This window comes from Psittacula echo, assembly GCF_963264785.1.
Source record: "Psittacula echo genome assembly, chromosome: 2".
NCBI classification, from domain to species: domain Eukaryota; kingdom Metazoa; phylum Chordata; class Aves; order Psittaciformes; family Psittacidae; genus Psittacula; species Psittacula echo.
This window is the reverse complement of record NC_137737.1, coordinates 152,102,825-152,127,798: the sequence shown is the minus strand read 5'-3', so window position 1 is coordinate 152,127,798 and position 24,974 is coordinate 152,102,825. Positions and strand designations below refer to the sequence as shown.

At 37.9% G+C, this 24,974-nt stretch overlaps 1 protein-coding gene across 1 annotated transcript in view; it reads left to right on the top strand.

The window, feature by feature from the left end:
* Positions 1-24,740, top strand: part of ADCY8 (adenylate cyclase 8) — a gene marked incomplete at its 3' end in the record, with an annotated part of 125,025 nt that extends 100,285 nt beyond the window's left edge. Inside the window, exons 11-18 of the mRNA XM_080610335.1 lie at positions 2,082-2,171; positions 3,629-3,801; positions 6,618-6,699; positions 10,751-10,909; positions 14,732-14,878; positions 20,657-20,749; positions 23,124-23,238; positions 24,253-24,740. Coding sequence (XP_080466461.1) covers positions 2,082-2,171; positions 3,629-3,801; positions 6,618-6,699; positions 10,751-10,909; positions 14,732-14,878; positions 20,657-20,749; positions 23,124-23,238; positions 24,253-24,740 — 1,347 coding nt within the window. The remainder of the gene's footprint in view (positions 1-2,081; positions 2,172-3,628; positions 3,802-6,617; positions 6,700-10,750; positions 10,910-14,731; positions 14,879-20,656; positions 20,750-23,123; positions 23,239-24,252) is intronic.
* Between the last annotated feature and the right edge of the window lie 234 nt (positions 24,741-24,974).

The following is a 24,974-nucleotide window of genomic DNA, read 5'->3' as shown; positions in this document are numbered from 1 at the left end:
AAGTATTTATTGACAGTAAAAACAATAGCAACTATAACAACACAGTAGCACCAACAATTATCCTGTAATAATTAACAGTATTTATGATTATATCATTGGAGCAAATATACTAAAGTCTGATACCTCAAGAGTTTGCTTCATCTTTTGCTAACAGATACAAGATCATATTATATTATATTATACTGCTGTTATTCTTCCATGACTGAATTCAGGTTGCCAGTATCCAAGGACTCAAGCTCTGCCTGGGTTTTTTAGTGATACTACACAATCACTGGTAGGAGAGCTAGTGAGAGAAAGAAGAGTGTAGCCACTGATCACGATCCTTACAGAGAAAATATAAATACAGTAAATGACAGGAAAATCAGTAGGGCTAAAAACATCCTGAAGACAAGGGCAGTGGTCCATTATGGTACAGATCATTAAGACGTGTTGTAGAATTTAGAAGTTCTTAAATCATGATTGACAAATATCTGTCAAGAAATATTTGGGTAGAATTAAGCATGATCTTGAAACAGCATGATCTCTAATGGGCTATCCATACCCAATTTCCTATGGATACGATGACAGTAAGATTTTCCTCTGACTTTGTGGTGGATTATTTTTAAGACTGTCCACTGCAGTGTGGTAGGATGGCTAATTCTAAAACAGTCAAAAGAAACAGAATTCCTTTAATTGTCATGCCACTGGGCTTCTATAAAGCAGTAAACAATTATATTTAATATCATAAATTCAGAATGGCAATTACTTGAGTCACCAAGGCCTGACCCCTACATTAAACCACAACATTCATAAAACCTCATTATTCCATATGTCAAAATTCTGCCACAATAATAGTTACTCAGGAGGGACCGGCATGCATTTAAGAACAGGTAATGTAACTCAGTCTTGCAGTGTCCACTGAGTTTAAATACACCCAGTTGGAGGGGACAAAGATGCTTTCTAACAAGAGCTATAAGGCTTCAGTTTCACCAAGGGGGCAAATTAGTCTTTTTAAAAGACATGCAGAGTGGTTTTCATGGCATTCTGCCCTGCAGAGAGGTGCTGTACAACTCATAAGCTTTCAGAAGGTACTAATAATTATCTGTTCTCACAGAGGACTGCACAGACAACCTAGCTCAGGTTGCTGCATTGCAGAGATGACTGAATTGCTGAAAGAACAAACAAGAGAGTTCCAAGTTCAAAATTCATTAGAATCTAATTATAAGAAATAGGGCCTAATTAAACAAACTCAACTCTGTTGGAAAGAAAGGCAGGAGAACTAGCTTGTGCATACCAGGCTGATGAAATGACCTAGTGTAAGCATCCAGATTGGATTAATATATGTAACATGAGATTCCATCTGCTTTAATTGCTAAAACAAGAAACCGCTAAAGATTTTTTTTCCTGTGTTCTAATACCATGATGTATTGCAACATAACACTGCTGTTTTGTTTAATATACTTGGTTTGAAATGCCATTAAAATGAATGCAGGTCATATCAGCAAGAGCAGTATTATATTCTCAAAACCATTGTTTTATGAATGGATTTTCATTCTGTTCCATTCTAGGCATCACAACTGCAGTTCTGGGATCACATTATGTTTTCACACAAGCCATAATGCATGATATCATGTCATTTTGTTCCACATCTAGAAGGATAAAATTGTCCCTTCCGACGTAGCATAAAAAAATGCTTGCAAACAAGTGCACACATGAAATATGATTTTATGCTTCCCATTCAATAATTTTCTCAATATTTTGTAAAAAAGTATAAGCATTTTGAGAGGGTAATTCTTAAAAAGTCAAACATCACTCTTCTGAAATTCCCAGAGGAGCTCATCTTTCCTCTGGCAACAAGAGAGCATATGAAAGCTAACCAGATACTGAATGTCTACATCATTTATAGCTCCTCCCTTTCCATTTCACCTCCACAGTATGTCATCTTACTGTCAACTCAGTCCTTGGTGCCAGCTAGGGAGCCTGGCATTGAGAGCAGAAGTCCAGCCAGTTCTATCCCTGAACCCAGCCAGTAGCCACACGAACACTTCGTCACCGGTGCACAATGTAGCCCTGATTTATTTATTGTTTTCCTTTCTTCACAGCTATGGTGTGATTTTGACAAACCAGTAGCCCTGAAGAACCAGACGTTCAATTCATCTGCGTCTTCCACAGACATCTGTTCCTATCCTGAGGTATTTCCGAGGGTACTTTTGAATCTGAGGCACAAATCCACAAGGATTAGATGGCAACCACTGCATGGAATCAATGACCTGTGTACTGGTAGTGGAGTCAGGTGCCTCAACAGCACTGTGAAGCTGAGTCTTTGCATTTATCCATATGCTGATCAAAAAAGCAGAGGCTGGTTACAGAAGGAATTGATCTTACAGTCTAATGGGGTTTAATAGTCTAATGAAGTTTTAACCTTTGTACTTCATACAAAACCTTTAGGCTGGAAACACATCCAGCAATGAGTTGATGAGCTTAGTGCAATAAAACACACTACTTAATTCATATGAAGCTAATGGAGACTAATACTTACAAAGCAAAACCATCAGTCATTCTGCTTTAGTTATTTTAAATTTGCATTTGGAGCAAAGGATATCCTCTCTATGATGAGTAAGCAGGCAATAAAATCAATGGGTTGATAATGTGTGTAGATAAATCACAGAATCATAGAACGGTTTGGGTTAGAAGGAACCTTCAGATTATCTAATTCCAATCCCCCCTGCCATGGACAGGGAAATAAATGCAATATGTTGCTTAGAAGGTCATATGGCAGTGTCATAATGCCTCCAGCAGTATGCTGCAAATTACAGGGATGCAGACTTTCCTACGGAAGTATTGCACTAAAGTAAATCTGTACTCAGAAAAATGAATGCAATCTCTCCTAAAGCTGTGTGATAGGAGTTAATTTAAACTACATTTGGACTGTGGGTGTTGATGCTGCTATTTTAAATCTGAACAGCTCATGGCCATAATTGTCTCTCTGTATCCAGTATCAATTGCATGGATTGCATTTGACAGATGACTAATCATTGAGAAAAACAAGACAATGAAGAGATTAGAAAATGAGATTTGAATAAAACTTCCAGGCATCAAATTTTAAGAGAATAATTTAACTAAGTAGACATGCAATATTGAAAATAATGTATAAAAATCACAATAAAACCCCACCCAAACCTGTGGCTTTATCCTCTCTTCAAGTAGCATGGGAAAAGGATTAAAGATGGAATATTATTCTTCCATCCTGATTAATGTGGATCTTGTAGAAGTTTAGAAGGAATATAAATTATTGTCTCTCAGTTGGCTTTTTATTGAAAAACTACCACATGCAGCATCTCTTGCTTTCTTTTTTAATGACCTGAACTCCCTTTCCCTTCTATTACAATGAGAATACCATAAAAGCACTTAGAAGGATTTCTACTGACATGGAGGTGCCCTGCAAAATAAAGAATTTGTAATTTCACATTCTGTTTTAGCAAAACCCCTACTTTCAAAGTTCCCTATAACCAGAGAAGATGTAGCTGAGCACTGAAATTCAAAGCAATTTTTTTTATACTTTTGGGGTTTTTATCATTTATGTAGACAATTGTGGAGTCCATATGTAATCACTGATCATCAAAAGTAACCAGTGCTGTTTTCTATTCAGTATTTTGTCTTCACTGGTGTGCTGGCAATGGTGACTTGCGCAGTCTTTCTTCGTCTCAACTCTGTTCTGAAGCTGGCAGTACTTCTCATCATGATTGCGATCTATTCTCTGCTGACTGAGACAATTTATGCTTCCCTTTTCCTGCAATATGACAACTTTAACCACAATGGAGAGTAAGTGTTCACAGTCCCCTTTAGAAGCTGTTTATTAATGAGGTAATGGGTACTGAGTAGGATTTGTCTTTTATGTCTCATATAGTTTATCCATGTTGCTAAAATATATATTACAATGCATATACATTGGTTGCGTCTGTTTGTGAAAATTCCAGAGATACTGACTGAAATTCTCACCTCAGTTTAAGAAAACAGGAGTGAACAATTTAGTTTCAGGGGCAGGTTTTTAATCTAATAAAAGCCAAACTATAACATGTACTTACAAAATATGTAAGGGATACAGGGATAATCCTATTGTAGGAATGCATTTGAAGAACAGACTCCTCACAGTATCACACAGTATCAGAGTATGCTGGAGATTGGAAGGGACATCAAAAGATCATCTAGTCCAATCCCTCTGCCGGAGCAGGAACACCTAGATGAGAGGCTTCCTTCCCAGCAAGAGGAGTTGAAGAGGAGGACAGAAGAACCACAGTAATTTGCAGAGTCAGAGACGCATTAAGTGTTGCAATAACTTAATCTAGAGCAGCAGTGATTTAGGTCATTCAGAAAAACACTTCAGTCTTTGATAATTGACCAATTTGGTATGGCAGTGGCTTGTGCTTGTCAGCACATTCCAGATGAAGATCCCCAGCATAACAGAAAAGCATGGATTTGCAATACAATTAGCTCTCACAACAGCCACATCTTTATACATATTGAGGATGTGCAAATATATCTTTCCTTGATAGCTTCCTACAGTAGCTAGGTACTAAAGATTTGGGGTGCAATTATTTTTTCTAATACCAGTTGTTCTCCTACAGAGTAATGATATGACATACAGCATATTCACAGCAGATCCCAGCAAACATGACCAATGGCAGTAAGCAATACCTTGGCTAAGTAACTTGAAGTAAAAATCATGTTCATTGTCTTTAATTATTGTCACTAATCAAGCATAGTAAAGAAAGATTCTCCCTTGTTTGAAAATCTTTGAGAATTCAGAGTAGTTTCTATTCCCTGTATCAGTAAAATTCTCCAGTGACTCTTATCACAGGAATAGAATAGCCAACAACCTAGGGGATAGGGAACTTAACTGAAATACTCCACACTCAGGACAAGGATCTGAACTTCAGTTCTGACATTAGGGAACAAGAGGTTCAAAGCTGTGTGCCAAGAAACTTACCTTTTTTGTTAGCTATACCAATTAGTTGAATAAAAGGTTTTGCAACTCTCTCCGAAACTCAGCTCACACATTTGTGGCTATAGCTACGTCACACAATACACAAAAACAGATGAGTTCATAAGACCTTTGAGGCTGTTGCATTTAGCCAGTGTACAAGGGCTTCTTCTGGAATAAAATCTTTGGGAGGTTTTATTTCAGACTACTTCAGATTGTGAGACATTTGAATTCCAAATTATTTTAGATGACAAAGATGTTTTCTGCTGTCTTTTGCTCTATACTGTTGACTCATCCCATAGTGGCTCATTTCTTTACAGTAAATTCTTTGTTAAGCCCACAAACTCAGTTGAGTTAGCTCTCTCACAATAGCTTCCTTTTGGTTTAGTCTCCATCAAGCTGTGCTCTTTCTCTCTCTAATATCTCAGTCACAGGACTCCTGCTCTGACAAATATCACCTGATCTTTTCCTCAAAATTACTATGGAAAATGGATTTTATTTATTTTTGAATATCAAGGTAGACAGGAGAGTGTCAGAAAGTCTCTTCCAACTTTTGCTCCTTTTTTACTCCTTTATTATATTTTCTTTTTCACAGCTTTAAGTACTTCTGAATCATTCATCAAAATTATGATAATCTTTCAACAAAATAATTTCCAAGCATCCGTGTTCGATTCATCTCCAAATTTAGTGCTTTCTCCCTTTTTTTTAACTATGAGATTGGCCCTATCAGTTCCCCAACCTCTTAATTAATGTCTTTTCCTCTGAGAAACATGTCTTTTTAAAACCCCATGATATTACAGAGATATTCACTTTCTTCAGTTTTTTCATCTTTCCACATAACTGTAATTTTTCCTCGTATTTGGAACCTCCTTTAACTGCGCTGGACACTTTTCACCTTATTTTGTCACATTTTCTTCATGCTCCACACACAACGTCTCAGCAATTTCACACAGCAGATTTTGTGCAGCCAGTACCTTCTTGGCTCGTCTTTGCTTCCCTACCGTGTGCAGGAGTTTCCTTTACTTTCCCTGTAGTAGGCAGGCATTTCTTCTCTGTGCTCCTCCTTGCAGCTCAGTAAAACCAGTCCTAATTACTATTTGCCATTTGTTTGGTTCCCGTTTAATCCACACTTCTTCCCTTAACTCACCTGTCCTCTAAACTTTTCTCACAATATGGTGATATTTAACTTTCAGCATCTGTCTTGGCATTCATCTTTCATCTCCAGGCCAATTCACTGGGCTTTTACTTTCACAATCTGGAAGTTTCCCTCTCCCAGCTCTGGCCTCAACCTTTCCCCATCCAGATCCCACTCCCTGTACTCTGCAGAGGCTGTGGTGTTCATGGTTGTTTACCAGGCTCCCAGAAGAGACTGACTGACACACAGCTTAACTATCATATTTGAAAGAGTAAGGTCATAACCATCTGTGTACCTACAGTAAGCTACAGTTGAGTTATTTAATACATTTGTTTCCAAACAGTGAGGACACCAATTACACTCCTTTTCTCTTGAACTAATTCTTGCTAATTAAATTCCCAAATGAAGGGGATTTTTTAAAGAGCAATGAAAAGCACCAGGATGCATCATGAAATGAAACTTCTGAATAATTGCAATACTGAAAAATCAATAACTGTCATTTACTTTGGATTTTTTTTCCAGCACAGACTTCCTGGGTACAAAGGAGGCATCTTTACTACTGATGGCAATGTTCCTGTTAGCCGTATTTTATCATGGTCAACAGGTAATGCAAACATTTGCTTTAACCATTCCCTATATCACTTGCAATTACAGGATGTGACAATAATTACTTTCAAAATACCAGCTGCCTTTTTATCCTCTTGAGCGTATGACCTTTAACAATTTAATAAACCCTATGCAGAATCTGATTAAAAAAAACCCACTTCTAATGCTGCCTAGCGTTCTTAAAAAACATGTGCAACGTGCTATTCTGCAATATACAAGTTATATTGAAATTCCTAATAGAAATTGAAGGAACAAACAGGACTTCATTTATCATGGCATCTTATTGCTTCAGTGCATTTGAGAAGGCATAAAATCGAGATGAAGAAAGGGAAGAACAAACAGAAAATAATAAAACTCCCATGCAACAGCTTAGAGTGTTCATAAGGGAAAAACAACAGATTTGAGGTAATGAGAAAAATTTGCAGTTAAGCACCATCACTAAATTCTTCAGGTCATAGATCACTTGCAAAAATCCTCTCACATGGACCTAGATGACAACCAGGATTTAGGGGCTTCAGAGCTTTATGACTGATACCCCAAATTTGTGATAAGCCATATAATATTACCAATGATTCTTAACGTACCAAAGATACAAAACTACAGGCTTGGGGATCATCTTAAGTGAGACCAAGTAGTAAGAAAGAAAACTAAAAGAGTTTAAGTAGAGCAAGAATTAGGCAGAATCCAGGCAATGCTCTTCGGTATCACAATTCTGAGTGCAAATATCTGTCTCTACAAAAGCCCAATCCGGGGTGTTTAAATGGATTTTCCAGCCCAGGGACCTGTTTTCGATCCTATTAATCTTCCTTCCATAAAAAGGATGGCTGCACTCAACTGCCTTTGGAAATGGTCCCTGAGATGCGCTAACTCCTGCATGTCCTCCCAGGTAATTCATAGGCCCACTTGGTCAATTTAGCAATATCCAATGGCAGTGCCCAGGACCATTTTCTTGTATTGTTTAATTTCTTATTATAGATTTAACCTAAAGGTCTCTGTATAAATGCCAACATATATAAAAATTCCATCCAGAGCACATTAAAAAAAAAAATCTCATCACTAATCTGAATTGATGGGAAGCACAGTTAACTCCAATCAATCTGCCCTCTGGCACAGCTTTACTTTTCGCAAACTGCAGAAGTGTTCTGAAGTAGAATAGCTTAAAAGTTGCCTCATTCTAGGTGGATTCACAAAAAAGATTACTTTAGTAAGATTATATTCATGGACCTTTAATTTCTGAACAGCTAACTACTGTTCCTTATCCATTGTAATTTAATCCCCAGTTTTGCACCCAGGATTCTAAGTCAGATTCAAGAAAAACTTGTCTAATCACATTCGGCTTTTTCTTAAAATCTTATTCATGCTTCAGCCAATAAATTTTGAAGGTCTTTTATGATAAAACCTTAATTAAAAGTGGTTTTGTCAATGTTATATGACATCAGACTAAATAGACTAATTCCCTATTAGAAAATAAATTTCATCTAGAAGCACATTTTAGTGTAGTGAAGAAAGGATATTTTCTTGTTTTATCCAGAGTTAAACTATTTTCAGTGGTTGAAGGTGTCCTTTGGGATGTAAATCCTCTTTTCTCATTCTCTAAGGAAGAATATGCTATCCATCAAATGCTGATCCTTGCCTCATGTTTTCCTTGCCTGTGATAATTGTCTGCAGAGTGCTGGGGTTGTACAGCATTTAGAGAACATAGGTACTACTAGGCTTTTTGTGTAATGTATCTTCTTTGTTTTCTTCACTCTATACTGGAATTAGGAGTGTTTCATACAGCTATGTATCAGAGAAAGAAAACCTGGACATTTCAAGATTTATGTTGCAGACAGTCATAGAATGAATCATAGAATAGTTATGGTTGGAAAGTTATTTTTATTGGCACCACCATTCCCAGGAACATTTCATTACAATATAAAAAAATAAACCCAAAACTCAACACAACTCAACTCAATTTAGGAGTTTTAACAAATACCAGAACTCAGCAAAGCATCTTCTTGAAATGTTCTATCTTCAAACCTCATATGTAGCACACCTTTTTATCTCTGAACTGAAAGAGTGATCGCCATTGTCCACTAGTGATGCAAGAAAAATATTTCATGTTACAATGCTATTTTAAATAACCAAAATGATGTTATCTAAAATGTGAAGATTAGCTGCTGCTATTCTGAGCTAAGCCTAGAGATGTGAAATTTTCCTATACAGCTACGAAAAATTGTACTGGTTTTTTTTTCAAAGCTCTTATTGTAGTATTGTTGAATATTGGAAGAATCAAAGAACTCAGAATCCACCAGCAACTCCTGCTCCAAGCCAATCTCTAAAATACCTTTAGAACTTCTTGCAAAATCATAGTCAATGTTGCCTGTTCTCAATCAGACAAAAGTCAGTTATGATCTGGTATGGGCTCTGTCTTCCAGGACAAAAAGAAAGGGAAAGAAAACTGAAAAGACCATCTTAAAAATATTTTAAGATACCTTTTCCTGACAGTTTTTATGGTGCAGTTAATTTAGGGAATTAGTAGTCACAAGATGGAAGACCAGAATATGAGAATTAAAAAGAGATTAATTGTTTATAAACATAGCAATAGCATCTAGACAGCAAGTAAACCACTACTAAATAGCATACAAGCTTTGGAAGTCTATATAAAGCCAAGACCACTTTTGTATTTCGGGAAGAAAAGCTCCCTGGCGTACAGTCAACCTATAAGTCCTTTTGCAAGGTGCTTTGCATTTTCTTCTAATCAGTTTGCTATTGGTCACTGCTGGTGACGAAAACTGTGAACAGGATGAGTCACTAAACAATCCCTTTTTAGTCACTCTCACCCACTGCAGGCTTGCCCTTTGTCTCAGTTTGGCATGTGAATTATATCCCAACCACTTACTTAATCCCAGCACTTTTTGGCAAACCATTTGAGGTCTCTCCCAACTGTAAAATCCGTCTATTTGCTGATATAATATGTTGATCTGCTGGGTGTTTGATAATTATCTCTAGTTAGAACATCTGACTTCACAAATATATTTTCTCTTTCAGTTTACTGCACGCAGATATACCTCCATCATTTTCAATAAGGCTGTAGCTTAACAAGTCACCAGTTGAAATCTGCTTAAAAGTGTCCTTCAGTTTAATACACCCAAAAATTCTGGCTGTGCTGGTCTTTTCCATGTGCTGACACACGTGCCTCTCAAGCAAGCAACATGATGTTTGAACATATTCCTTGCTTCAGCTAGCAGACAGTTGTCATTTATGTATATATGAATATGCGTTTGTATATGTATATAAATACACAATACTTATATATGTGCATATAGAAGCTGTGCAGGAATCTTCCTTTTGTTCTGTACATATACGACACTGAAAACCATTTAACTTTGGTTTGTATCTGAGGGTGTCAGGCACTGCCACTGTGCACATACTAAACTGTGGTTGCAGACTGAATTCACAATACATCAGGGACAGAGTGTTCAAGAGGGTATCAAAAAGCATGTCTTTCACCAGCTTTTTAAAGACTTAAATTACAAATATCTGTATGTCCCAACAGTAGAAATACTTCATTTTAATGCCACAGATTTGAAAGTCCTCTTTGGGTGTGCATTGGGCTCTTATATATAATTTTGCTGAAACATGCTCATCCTTGAGAAATAAGCTACCTGTCTCTGCAAAGTGTTTAGGGTGACCCTTGTGCTCTCATTAAACACATTTCATTTAAAAACACGTATGAAAATGAGAACATATTTATTTCATACCAATACCAGTATCTTCCAATACCTTATCTCCTGTCTGACTCCACTATCTAACTGATATAGAGCTGTTTAAAAGGAAAATATTTTTGTGACATTTTCTAGCCACTGACCATAGCAATAATATGACAAATATTATTTTGCTCAAGGTTTCTCTGAGATATTCACCATACACAAGGCAAAGAAATAACCTCTTTTTCTGACATTGAATGTGGTTATATGGCAGGAGTAGCCTGCCAGCATGACAATACGATCTCTACTCTTATCTAGTCAGGTTTAATTTTTGCCTTTTTTTTCTTTCTGGGACTACAGCTTGAATACACAGCAAGGCTGGATTTTCTGTGGCGTGTACAAGCAAAAGAAGAAATCAATGAAATGAAGGAGTTAAGGGAGCACAATGAAAATATGCTACGGAATATTTTACCCAGTCATGTTGCCCGTCACTTCCTGGAGAAGGATCGGGATAATGAAGTATGTATCAGCTTTATTTCTGATACTTTTGTCTGATTAGTAAAAGAAAAGCAGATCTGTTAGGAACTGGTTAGAACTTAGTTCTTGATAGGATTCATTACACAATTCATTATATTATATTTGATCAACATTAAAAAGACAGTCATGTTTTAAAGTGAAATGTTCTGCCCTTCTAGGACCACATATGAAGTGGTATTCCCAGGTTCAGACTCATCAGTAGGAGGCATATGGACCTACTAACGCAAGTCTAGTGGAGGGCCACCACAACTGGGAATGAGGACACGTAGCACAATGAGAGACTGTGAGAGCTGGGTTCATTTAAACTTAAGAGGAAAAGGCCGAAGGAGGATTTCGCTACTGTCTTCAACTACCTAATGAGTATTTATAGAGGTGACAGCAAAACTCTTCGCCAGTGTGCAGGTGGAAGGACAAGAGGCAATGACACAAGTTGCAGGAAGAAAAATCTCAGTTGGATACAAGGGAAAAAAAAAATCCCCAGAAAAGTGGTCATTATAGAGGGACTCTGAGAGGTTGCGAAATCTCCAGTCTTGAACAAGGCTATGAGACACCTGACCTGCTTTGAGTGGGAACTGTATTAGATGACTTTCATGTTGCTTCCAACCTATGAGTCTATGAAAATCCAGTATTTCTAAAAAAGATATGTGAAATTAACATAATGCCTGTGAAACCTTAACATAGCCCAGTGCTGTAGAAGTATTATTGCAGCCCTGCCAGTTATTATGGAAGAAATCTGTGCAACAGTTTGCAACAGACCTGAGCCTCTCTCATCTTCACACCCAAGAGAACATTTTCACCATTTCAAATTGTCTCTGAATTGTCTCTTTGGGGCAGTTAACAAAATGCCCATTTCAGAAACTTAGTTTGTGACTATATTCTGAAAGAATATTTGTAGTACACAAAAAAAATCTTGATAAGGGAATCTCTGGATATTCCAAAGACAGAGTTTGAAGAAAGGTTGCTGAAGGAATAAACAAAAGTTCAGAATTTGTTTCTGAAACCAGCAGTAAGTCACTTACTCGTTATCTGAAATAAGGCAAATACATATTGTAGTATCATCTTTGAATAAAGGTTTTTGTATGGTGAAACTGGGATTTTCTCATGTAATTTTGGAATAATCTTTTATAATGAAGAGATTACAGATGTTGCAAGATTCAGACTGCCAGACGTATCTATTCATTGTGCAGCAAAAAGGAAGTAAGACTACCCTCTTCTGATTATACCTTTTGGAAATAGATGTAGCCAGAAGAATTAGACTGTGTAATGAGGGATCACTGTGTTCTGAATATATGATTTCAAATATCACCTAGGGAAGGGCAAAATAGTAAGAAGCTACAAGAAAAGGCACTTTAGAAATCTGCCTCTTGAAGAATCTTACATTCTGTGGGTATTAAACACCACTCTGTACGTAAGAAAATATCTGTGTGAAAGCAACCAGGTTAAAAGGCATCACTGCAAATGGAGCAGACCCCGATACCAACCATGAGTGTGTGCTGGCATATCTGCATTATGGATTTTCAGGGAATAAGTGTCCTTTCTTACACATTCATTCACATACAGTCACATGTATGATAATCTTCAGAAGCAAACAGATGCCCCATGGATCAGTGCTGATGCTTCAATAATTTGCCACTGAATTCAATTCCACCACCCCTGCTTTTTGTAAGGCAATTTCCAGAGTTACTTGGGGATGATTTATGCATGAGCTGGCTGGCTGTAACATCTACCAGATTTCAGTACAATCAATCCTGCAGTTCATGTCTGGCAATTAAGTTAATTTCTCTGCTCTCAAAAAATGAATTCCCAAATGTGTACTGTAAGCTTTTTCTCATGGATGCATTATTTCTGTCTCGAGGCTTCTTACCAAAAATAGAAAAAAAGAGCAGCTGAAGGCTCAGCCAGTTGTTTTCTATCTTCATGATCTGGTCAAAGAGTATGGCTGAGTATATATATGCTTCTCTTAGAACATATTGTTGAGTTTTCCAGAAACATCCATGAACTACTGTGTGTATTTATTTCTGTACCTACAAAAGGGAATGAGTGTCCTTAGTGTATAGCTTCCATGAACCCATAGATATTCTTCAATGAAAGGAAGTGTAAAGGCAGGAAGGGAATCGATCATGGTTTTTTTCTGAAGCTTTGAGGTACCTTTGGAAACTAGCAGAATTCTCCCACTTTTGCTGTAGGATGATTTGTAAAAGAATTGACAGAAGTAGCAGCATTTGCAGCATAGAAAAGTACAGGGCAGGTGTTCAGGATGCTTCTCTAGGGAGAATCCAGATGAAAGAGGGAGTCTGAGGTGTTCACATCAGGTGATATATGACATCCACCAGTAAGCCCTTTTATCATAAGACCAAAGCACTAAAATTTCTGAAAGCACACGAAAAAGAGCATTGAGAAACAGCTGTTCCAGGTCAGAATGTCATAAGAGAAGACCCAGAACAGAAATGAAAGCATCCACCATTGGGTAGAACAGCAAAAGCTGAAGCTAGAAAAATGTTAAACAAAACAGAATGCATATGGTTGTGGTATATTAGCCACTAGAAAAGCCTACTAGGAGTTGTGGGGGAGCTCTGTCCTTGGCATTTTTAAAGTTGAAGTTGATTCTGTTCCTAAAAATGTGCTTGGCTTCAGAGAAATGACCACATTCTGGTGAGGGACTCTTCATTAGGGACTGTAGCAATAGGACAAGGGGTAATGGGTTAAAACTTAAAAAAGGGAAGTTTAGATTGGATATAAGGAAGAAATTCTTTACTGTGAGGGTGGTGAAGCACTGGAATGGGTTGCCCAAGGAAGTTGTGAATGCTCCATCCTTGACGGTGTTCAAAGCCAGGCTGGACAGAGCCTTGGGTGGCATGGTTTAGTGTGAAGTGTCCCTGCCCGTGGCAGGGGGATTGGAACTAGATGATCTTAAGGTCCTTTCCAACCTTAACGATTCTATGATTCTATGATTGTCACATATATAATGACAAGAACCCATCAATAAATAAATGTCATTCAGTAACAGTGATTTATATGAATAACATAAGTGGAAGCATATCCCAGAGCATACTTCATCCTCCTGTGTCTGACCCTTATAATCTACTCTCTGTTCCCATTGTCATCCTCACTTCTGTTTTTCCCTCCTTTCAAACCCTAATAGCAGGAACCTCTTCCAGAGCCAGGCAATCAAATAGCTCCATAGTCACCTTAGGAGAATCACAGTTTACTACAGAATAAGGGCTCTCTGAAAACCTTGAATAGACGAACTTGCATAGAGCTGCAGTAGTGTGAAGTATAAATTACATACCAGAAAACATGGCCACTGAGAGGACCTTTTACAAAGAGGTCACATGAGACATTTTAACTGGTCTGATTCTTGATAATTACCAAATTTAGAAACATATTGTCAGCTGCAAACATTTACGAGACAGACTTAAACACTAATAAATAACAAACATTAGGTTCCTTTTACTTGCCTAACAGTGTTTGATTCTCTGGTATTCACACTTGCAATTGCATCCTTCATTTCTTCAAGTGATTCCCATAAAAACAAAACATGAAAGTTTCTGTTTCCTTTTTGTTGGTGTAGCAGAAAGAGCAGAGCAGACTTTCAAAGAAAGAAAGAAAGGGCAAACACTGCCTATAATCTGTGATAAAAATGTGAAAGCTGTCAGCCTCCTCCTGTTGAACTACATTAACAATATACTAATGCTTACCTCAAATATTAAGGTATCACGCATGGAAAAAATAAGAAGCCAATTACATTTTCTTCCTATATTACCTTATATAACTTCAACACTTTTTTCTTCATTGTTCTTTTAGGAATTATACTCTCAGTCCTATGATGCAGTTGGTGTGATGTTTGCTTCTATTCCTGGATTTGCTGACTTTTACTCCCAGACTGAGATGAATAACCAAGGAGTAGAATGCCTGCGTTTGCTGAATGAAATCATTGCAGACTTTGATGAGGTAATACCACCTACAAGAAAATCTGATATTGCTTAAATGATGAGCTCCCAAATTATAAATATGTCATCCTAAATCAAATTTAGTAACTATTCTGCTTCCAATAAATGTCTGATATTTGTATTCCAATTATAACTATTTAGCTTTTTTGCACTTAGTCATGTCAAACTTTGGTCTTAATGACCTAGTGAAAGAGAGACTGAAGTCAATAGTTACTTGAGTGTAAACACTTATAAATAAAAGCACACTGTTATAGTGTAACTAGAAATAGAATATGTCTTAGTTCTGAAGAAAGAAGATTGAAGATATTTGCAACAGTTCTGGAAAGTAGTGGTCTAAAAATCCAAACAGATAAAAAACTTGTTTTGGAAGACGCTGGTTGAACGCACTCAAAGAATGTAAAAGGTAAAACAGTGTCAAATATGAAGCACGCAGCTCAGAAGCAAATGCTGGGTAGAGAGTGAAAGGTGGTGACATATTAACTGAGGTGACTTGTCTGGTCGGGTATGTTGTTCAGAGGTAAATGACATAAAGCTGTTTGCTTTACTGAGGAATTCAGAGGTGAAGGGAGATTTAGGAAAGGACATCCCTTTAAGAAAGGGATCTGAGGAGGGGTAAGATAAATAGGAGAAGAAAAGTCAGATCCTCAATGTAGCTGTTGCCAGGTGAAAGCAAGGAAGACCTGGAAACTGAAGAGGAAGTCAGCAGCAAGTTACATATTTGGTACTGCATCTCTGCCAGCTAGTTAGTAAGGAAGCTTAAACAGGTGGTGTCATGTCCTGCAATGAGCTTAAGAGGAATTGAAAAAGGGGACATAACCCATAGGCTGCAGCAGTTTTCAGGAGTGTATAGCCCTATTGAGCTCCCCAAGTGATAGATGTAGAATCTGAGCCATCTCTGCTTAGCAGTGAGATTGGATCTGTTTGCCAGATTGGAATGGTCCAGAAAGAAAAGGGGAGAGGAAAGGGGGAGGTCATGCTGGTATTGTTGGTCTGTGACTCCAGTTTTGGAGGGGTTACTTAAAAAGAAAATGCAAAAAGACATCCTTTTCAGCATTCTGCTGAGCAAGGCAAGATTAGTACTGAACTGGACAACAGGGGAGAGGGCACAAAATCATTGAGAAACAGTAAAAAATCCTACCCAATAAACCATGTTCTGTTTAATTTCTGTTTATCCCAAGGAATTTTTGAATTCAGTTCTGTGTTGTGGCAGAGTATCAACTGGAAAATTGATGAATGTATTCTCAGCTTAAAATTAAGATGCAACTCAAGAAAACAGAATTTGTTCCCTCAAAAGGAGCTGGATCTCACATCCCACAAGGACTATGTAACCATGGAGCAATTGTTTTAAACAGAGAAAGGGAAAAACTCCACTTAGGTTGTGATTTGTAAAAAAAGAACATCTTTTACCACTTTGGCTCACGAATTAAAAAGCACTATCAGAACGCAAAAGATCAAGTTTCTGAAAGAAGATAAGAAGGCATACTTAGTCTTTTCATCTTTCAACATAATCTGGACCAGGATTCTGTCTAAAGATTAAGCATACAAAAAACATTTTCCAGAAAACTGAAGCGTTGGCAGAGTTCAGACCTCTCCAAGGTTTAGAATACAGCTGAATTAAGATTTGAGAGTCAGTGTCTCCTTTATTATTATTATTTATTTAGTTTTACCTCAGTCCTACTTTAAAAGATTTCTTTGGAAATCTAGCCTAGAGGTTTTCTGGTTGGTTGGTTTTCTGTGCTTTAAGAGCAATTATCTCCAAGGGCTTCAGAGAACTATACTGGAGGAGAAGATGAAAGTGGAAGGCATACGGCTGAGAAAAAGAGATTGGGGAAAAAACCCTTATTTTTCATTTTAATTATTATTCCATCCTTTGCAGCAAATATCTAAGGCCTCTCACAGGTTTTGAAGCATTTATTTTCAATTTTCTCTCCTAGTGGAAGTTATGTTATATTCATTTCATAATTGTAAAACAAAGGCACAAGGGGTTATCTAATTTCCTGCCTTTTTATTAAAAGCAAAGAGACCTATTCCCATGCCAGAAGGTAGAATCTAAATATGAACCCAGATTAGGGTGTTAACTGCACCTTCATCCTTCTTCATCCTGGGCAGTCTGCATGGGGAATATTTATAGATTAGCAGCTCATAAATACTGGACCTGGGTTAAGGTAACATACAATTGGTCACATACTAAAATTACTAGTGAGAAACTGAAGAATTCACAAGGATGCATCCCTGTGCATTTTAATAGAAAACAAAACTACTCTCCTGTGGGATGAGCTCCGTCACCTGCTAAACTGCTGCACTGCTTTCCCTGTAGGTATAAATACCTGCTTCTTAACCCTGAGATCTTGCACAGCTGTCAGCATGGTCTTGATTAATAGTTTTGGTTTTCTCTCCAGATTTGATTAAAATGATTAAGGCTCAAACTTAATGTGAAGCTTATTGCTATGAATTAATTTAAGATATTTTGTCATGCATATACATGCAGTCTTCACAACAAAATTCCTTTCCTGTTGTGGCGATTACTGAAGGTAAGGTTTTCAACAAAAGCCCTAACACAATATTACATTCAAGCCCCTAACACATGCTCTGAAATTAATAAAGGACCTAATTTGGGATCTTATTATATCTCAGACATATTTAGTTGAATAATAGATATGTTCTTGCTGCAGGTAGTAAATGAAATTACGTGATCCCCTGCTGACTGCTAACTTACTTCCAGATTGGCCATGCCATTAGTTTATTCTGTCTAAGCAATCTCAAAGGTGAAATGTTAGAGAGACAAAGTCAGTCAAACAAAAAGTAGTGAATGGTGAAATAGATCCTGCCACCAAAAACTTCATGGGGTAGGAGGCCATAGAGGACCCAAGTCGTGACTGGGTCTTTCTTAAGGAGCTGGGAGAACCTGGAGCAAAAGTTGGCCTTGGGAGTAGGTGACTGACTCTTCTCAAAGCACAGCATTACCTGGAGCTTTTGTTTGAGTTTGTTTTATTTTGTTTTCTCTGATGGCTCACAAATCTGGTTTTTACACTGGCAAAAGGATTTTTTTAATTTAATTTGACATATAGCATCATTATAGAATACAGTTATAGATAACTTCTGATTTTGTACCCAAGCACATAGATGCTGACAGGAACAGTCCATTCATCAAAACTAAATATTACCATTGCAAATCTACTTTTATACTTACCCATTTTTTATATAACTATATTCTTGAGACATACATTCTTAGAGATGTTGCACAAAAAAAATAATATTGGAACATTTTTCCTGAAGATTATGAGTCTCTAAGGAATTTTTTTAATGTAATGTTCTTTCTTGATTTTTTAATCTGTCATTTATGTATCTTAGTGATGTTACAGTTGGGATTTGTGCTTTTATAAGAGCTTTCTTGTTCATGGGCTCTTCTTTCCCCCATTTTCTTTATCCTGCAGTGATTTACATGGTGTTTATGACAACAGATTTTAATATATTATGTTGCCACAAAGAGAGGTTTCAGCAGAATGCAGGATCCTGCTTTCAGACTTTGCTGATTACTTCTCAGCTGTGTGCCATGTCCTGACACATTCTCTCTTGTACTACTTTGTGCATGTTTCATTGTATGTGTATATCCCAGGGTCTGACCTCCCTATAACCTTGGCTGTACATGAATTGTGACATCAAGCCATTAGTTGCTTTTCAGATACCAACCACATCGCAGTGTTTGAAAATATTCTTGGACTAGCTTGTCAAATTAGAAAACCTATTTAAATGCTGTAACAAACAGCAGCTGATTTAAGACTGACTTGGAATATCTTTTCCTAATATCAAAATCCGTCATCCTGTCATACTGTGAAGAAAGTAACTGGTACATAAACCATTACCTGAAGAAGGAAAGAAGCTAGCTAACAGACAAAGATAAAGCAGGAAAAAATTAGAGATTTGGAAACAACAATGAACGAGAAAAAAATATAAAACTTGAGACCCTTTCCTCTAAATTTTCTCACAGCCAATAAGTTCATTCTTTCTTAAAAAGAGTAATTTTAGATATTTATCATACATTTTAAATTACTGTGCTGTTTGCTTCCAGCAGCCATCTGGAAATTAAAATGTAGTCTGCTTTTAACCAAGACCATTTTCTCTTTGCCCCCACACCTGGTGCTCTCAGACTGCTCACAAAAGCAGAGTTACAAGAAATTATCTTCTTCTTTAAGAGATCAGTTGGAAAAGCTGCTCTTGTAGGAGGGAAATGTAGATAATGGGCTTTTCTGGCAGTTTGAAGAAAAATGAGAAGCAGGTCAAGTTTTTGGACTTTCCTGACTTGGAAGGGAGCTATTAACCATATGGCTTTGTATTCCCTGCTCACAATGCTATGCAGCCTCCCATTAGGGACAGATGGTGAGATATCTGTACACGAACAGTGAAGGTTCCAAGACCCTGACGCTCCCACTGACGTACACTGTGGTTAGTTCAATGGCCTGGGATATTTCATGTTATGCCTTTGGTATGTTTCTTCCTTTGAGTGAAACAATCCTTTTAGGTTTTAATTGACAGGAAATTCAAACCCGCACAATAGGAAGAGGGAAGCATGACAGTGTATAAAAAAGGAGGAAATGCTTCATTAAATTTTTGCCTTACCACAGCAAGATCTTTTTTTTTCATTCAAATCCCAACTAAGTTGAACCTTTAGAACTGAGAGTTTGAAATTCTTCTCTATGAACTTCTTTTTTCTCTCAGGACTGCCTAACCATATTGGTACCTAAATTTATGAGATACCATAATGTTTATCATGAAGCATTTGGGTATGAACGACAGCAAACACTTTTTTAAAGCCTGTGATGAGACGATATGTACCCATACCCCACATAAAGCTCGGCTATCATTCACTGATTCATAAACTAAACTCTGCTTAGGTCTTTCAAGGACTGTAGGGCTCTGGCTTCTATTTCATGGAAAGCCCTAAGATTAACTGAATACAGACTTGAAATAGGGTCCAAACTGTCACTCCCACTCCAGTCGTTGCTTTAGTCACTAGACTAAATTTATTCTTCCTCTTGCAGATTCTCAAGCTGACAAGTCCTTTATGCCTATTTAACACCTATAGTTATTCCAAATAGATACTGGGTTTTACCACTTCCCATTGGCTCCCTATATTTCTTGTAGAAGGGGAAAATACATAACAAAAGTGCAGACTGAAAGACCCAACTGACATACCACTGTTAGGTCTGACAGTAAGTATAGGAAAGCATGTGATACAGGAGGACTTGATCTCTCATAGAAATTCTTTGCAGGCATTTACCTTCATCCATGGACTGTGAAAGATGGTTAAAATGGTTGGTTTAAGTGGACTGAATTCCCTTTAACACTGGTCTTGTCATCTGAATTGTTACTGCACTTAATTTGCAAACTGAGTTCCTCCCAATATGATTTAAAAAAACTCTTAAGTGATCCAGTCCTCTTATATTCATACATGCACACACAAAAAGTCTTTCTTCACTAATTTTCAATGGTTATAGGACTCATCTGCATTTTGGTTAGGCTGGAATATGCATGTCTTATATTATCCATTATATAATTTATCAAACAGCTTTACAGAGCACAGCAGAACTTAGTTTGAATGCTCTGTGTGGGTAGATGATTTGCAAAGAGCCCCAGCTCAGTGTGCCCCAGAACCCAGAATGAACTCTGCATCATGACCAACTGGAAGATACCATGAGTGTAATGATTCATTTCAATATCTGTAGAAGCATTTTGAATTAAGAATTACAGAAGTAAAACTGTTTCTTTACATATGTATTAGTTACTAGGTGAAGAAAGATTTCAAGATATTGAAAAAATTAAAACGATTGGCAGCACATACATGGCCGTGTCAGGATTATCACCCGAAAAACAGGTAAGAGAATGGTTTTCTTTAAGAAGCAGAGCTCTGTTGTGTCTGACCATTTATATTAGAGAATATTAGTGTTATCTTTATGATGTTCACAGAGTTGTGTTTGTTAAAATAAAATAGGCATTTGGGGCTTCTGGCAGACAACAGTTGCACTTCTTGATGAATTGAAATGCCATCTTATGTTCAGGAACAAGAAACATATGGATTCTTTCCTCCAATTTAGGTTTATAAAAGAGAAAAAAAAATTTCATTTCAATCACACTGATGTGAATCTAGAGCAGGTCTTTGGACATACTCTGAGGTTACCACTGTAACAGACTGGAATCTGGCTAATAGCTTCCACAAATCTATGAAGATAGAGGATCTATTAACTGACAGCATACATGCACAAGGTTAAGATTGAATTTATACATTTTTGTGATTATGTAGCTGTATATCTACAGACAGATGTATCTACTAGAAATCATAAAGAAAGCAGACCCATTAATTTCACTGAAGAACATCACGAAGCCAGATGCCTGCACGCCACCCTCACTCGCAGGGGTACGAACCAAGTCGAGGGTAAAATCAGCCACAGAGGACACATGCACATTCAGAGCCATAAGCCTCAGATAAGTCAGAGGAGAGAAATCTATTCATAATTACACCCAAGAATATACTTGGAAACAGGTTCTCCAAAGGAATAAGACGAGGCTCTAAAATACATCCATCGAGAAGTCGGCTGCTGCTGAAATCTGCCTTGCTTGGTAACCAGTGCCTCTTCCCAAGGAAAAGCACCACAAAAAATGGTGTGCTGCCCCAGATCAATCACAGAGCGGGAATCAGATCTCCCCAAGTTGATTCCAACTGCCAGAAAAGCAGAAGTCAGATTAGCGTGAGCTTTATAAACTAGAAAATTTCCATTCTTTGTTTAGAATACATTATGAAACGTGGAGTGTAACTAGCTGAGCATCTCCCACCTACAGAGTAACAAGAGATGCTGACAGCTAGAAATCCACAAAACAAGACAAGCATGAGATTTTTGGTTATTTCAACTCAAAATGCCTCCGTGCAGAGATGAGCAAAGAAGGACTGAACATCAGGGAGGTAGCTGGTTATATCTACACATCTCCTAACCACTTCTTTTGACTCAATGTGGGTAAAAATGCAAAGGGAGAACATCTTTAATGCATTTCCAAGACTGATTAACTCATCCTTTTTCTTGAACTATAATAGCCTCATGGAATTTTTATGTATGCTTTAAATATAATAATCTTCATACGTACGTACATGTCTATCACCTTGTCGGCTTTTAAGAGGTGAGGGCTGCTGAGGGAGGTTGGCATGTTGTGAACTGAATGAAGCTGAGGACAAGGACTGAGCACAGTGTGAACAGAACAGGGTGATGATGCCAGGGAGATCATAGAATCATAAACCACTTACGGCTGGAAAGCACCTTAAGATCATCTAGTTCCACCCGCCTGCCGTGCTTATGTTCAGTACTAAACGCTGAGGTTGAGAAAAATTGCAAAGGGCTGGACTGCATTACCTAGGGTGGGACTTGCAATGCTCTGTTCCTATGGACTGAAAATTTGTTTGATGAAATAATTACCTGGCTTCAGAATAGATGAGATGAAATCATGCCACTGTTGGGCCAAAACCACAGCTGTTAACTCCACTGCCTACTCAGAGAAACAATTAAGGAGTTCTCTTTTTTCCTCTGAGAATCCTTGCCCTGTCATCTGTTCTGTTGGTGTTCTGTGAAGACCAAAACCCACTCCTGGTCGCCATTTGTATATCAGCTGCCCTGTAGGAATGGAAACGGAGGGAAAGGAGCAGGGAGTGACTTGACTGCTGTAAGCAGAGGTGATTAATGAGCTACAGAATGGCTTTTCCTCTGCCACTTAACCGGTCCCAGGTTGCCTGGGTTGCCCGATTGTTCCTGCCACTAGTCCATCACTCTGAGCACTGGAATTGAGTGTTTTTCCTGGGCAACAGTTTCAGCAAAGGGAAATTACATTTTTCACTTCTTTTTGCTTATGTGGCTTATCCCTAGTTCCCACTAGTTTTTGCCCCTTGCATCTGAGCTATCTCAATCCTCTCTATACTTCCTTTCTCAGCCTTATGTAGGTTTCATATGCCTTATTAATACCCATGATTGCCTGTCAGATTATTGACAGGAAATTACTTTCTTTTGTACAATAAGCTTCTCTGTATCCAGGTATACAAGTGTTGTAGCATAGATGGGAAGCATTACCGTTAATGATATCCTACCTCTCCTGGGTCTAGTGTGTTGAGACTCTTCTTAAAAATTCCAAGTTCAGATACTTGGTAAGGATGGGTGGGAGCTGGGCAAATGAAAAGCTTCTAAAACTTTGCTTTATAAATTACTCCACAGCAATGTGAAGACAAATGGGGGCATCTGTGTGCTTTGGCCGACTTCTCCATAGCTCTGAATGAAAGCATACAGGAGATCAACAAGCATTCATTTAACAACTTCGAACTCCGTATTGGTAAGCACAGTTCAAACATGAGAATTAAAATGGGGTTTTGACTGCAAGGATCCAACTCCATTAGTGCTCCCCAGAAGCACTGCAAGGACATGTGCAATTTAAGAGACTCCAAATATGGTATTCTCTGTTTTGCAAATTGACTTAATTCCAGGCAAATTTAGAAACAAGAAATGCTGTGTTTGCAGAATATGGGTGCTGATTTGGGGACTGTAGGAGTTCTAAGTTTTAGTGACTTGTGAATGAGTAGCATAAATAAGCTACTCTCTTTAGCAAGGCTTGCAAAGATCCCATAGATACAACATAAAAAGTGAAGCAGGCAGCCCAAACCTAACCCCAGCTTGACACGTGATTGCACAGTCTCTAATTAATCTCCCTGTCTTAGATTCTTTTTCAGTAAAGGGGTAATAGTATCTTATCCTAAAACTTGTGTATAGTACATTGGTTTTGCACAAAAACTAAATTCCAGTTCTGTCCTGTTCAGTGTCAGCAGCTCTGAATTGCTGTGGTAGGGAAGCTATTATCTGGGATGGGATATTCTGGATGGCTAGTAGAATGGGACATGAATAGATAGTCTGAATATATGGTACGTAGCAGGAGTAAATCTGATGGCTTCTCATGTTGACTGGATCAGTGGCCAAAAACAAAAAAGCCACCTGCTTGATTGTATAGCACCAACAAGGTTTCCTTCAACAAGAGCAAACCCAGAGCGATCCTTCCAGAGAGTTCTTTCCTACTCCATAAGAATCAGTTTGAAGGAGCTTTGGCAATAGTGTGTGGAATACAGGTGATGCAGAAGTACTGTGATTGCTGTGGATATCACTTTTCATGTTATCCAGCTTTTCTGGCTTCTTTTTTTGTCACTTTCTTTGTATATACACCTCTTCCTTAAGCTTAGAGATAAATGCATCTGAACCAGGCTTCATCTGCTTCTTAAGTGCAAATATGGTTTTTAGCCATTCTTGTCTAACTGGCTATCTCTTCTCATTCTTATTTTATTTGTTGTATTTGTAATAGGGATTAGCCATGGCTCTGTCGTAGCTGGAGTTATCGGTGCTAAGAAACCTCAATATGATATCTGGGGCAAAACGGTTAATTTAGCAAGTCGAATGGACAGCACAGGTGTTAGTGACAGAATACAAGTGCCTGAAGAAACGTATCTGATCCTGAAGGACCGGGGATTTGCCTTCGACTACAGAGGAGAGATTTATGTCAAAGGTATCAGTGAACAGGAAGGAAAAATCAAAACATATTTTCTTCTAGGAAGAGTTCAACCAAATCCTTTAATCTTACAACCAAGAAAACTGACTGGACAGTATTCATTAGCAGCCGTTGTATTAGGACTTGTACAGTCTCTTAACAGGCAAAAACAGAAGCAAATCCTTAATGAGAACAATAACTCTGGAATCATAAAAGGACATTATAACCGGAGGACTTTGCTTACTCCTGGTGGATCTGAGGCTGCAGCCCAGGCAGAGGGGGCTGATAAAACTGAATTGCCATAATCAGTATTTTGTTTGTGTTCTTTTTTTTGTATTTCTTTTATATATAAAAATAAATATACAAATAAAAAGGGTTTAATTTTTTTTAGAAGAAGTGTGATTATTTTCTGGTGTAATGTTTCAATGAGATTCAAATTCCTACATTTTAATAAATGGTGCCAGCATCTCTTCCCCACACCGCACTTCCGGCACACCACCACACCACCACACACACCCCCACCCCCCCCCCCCGCTGTG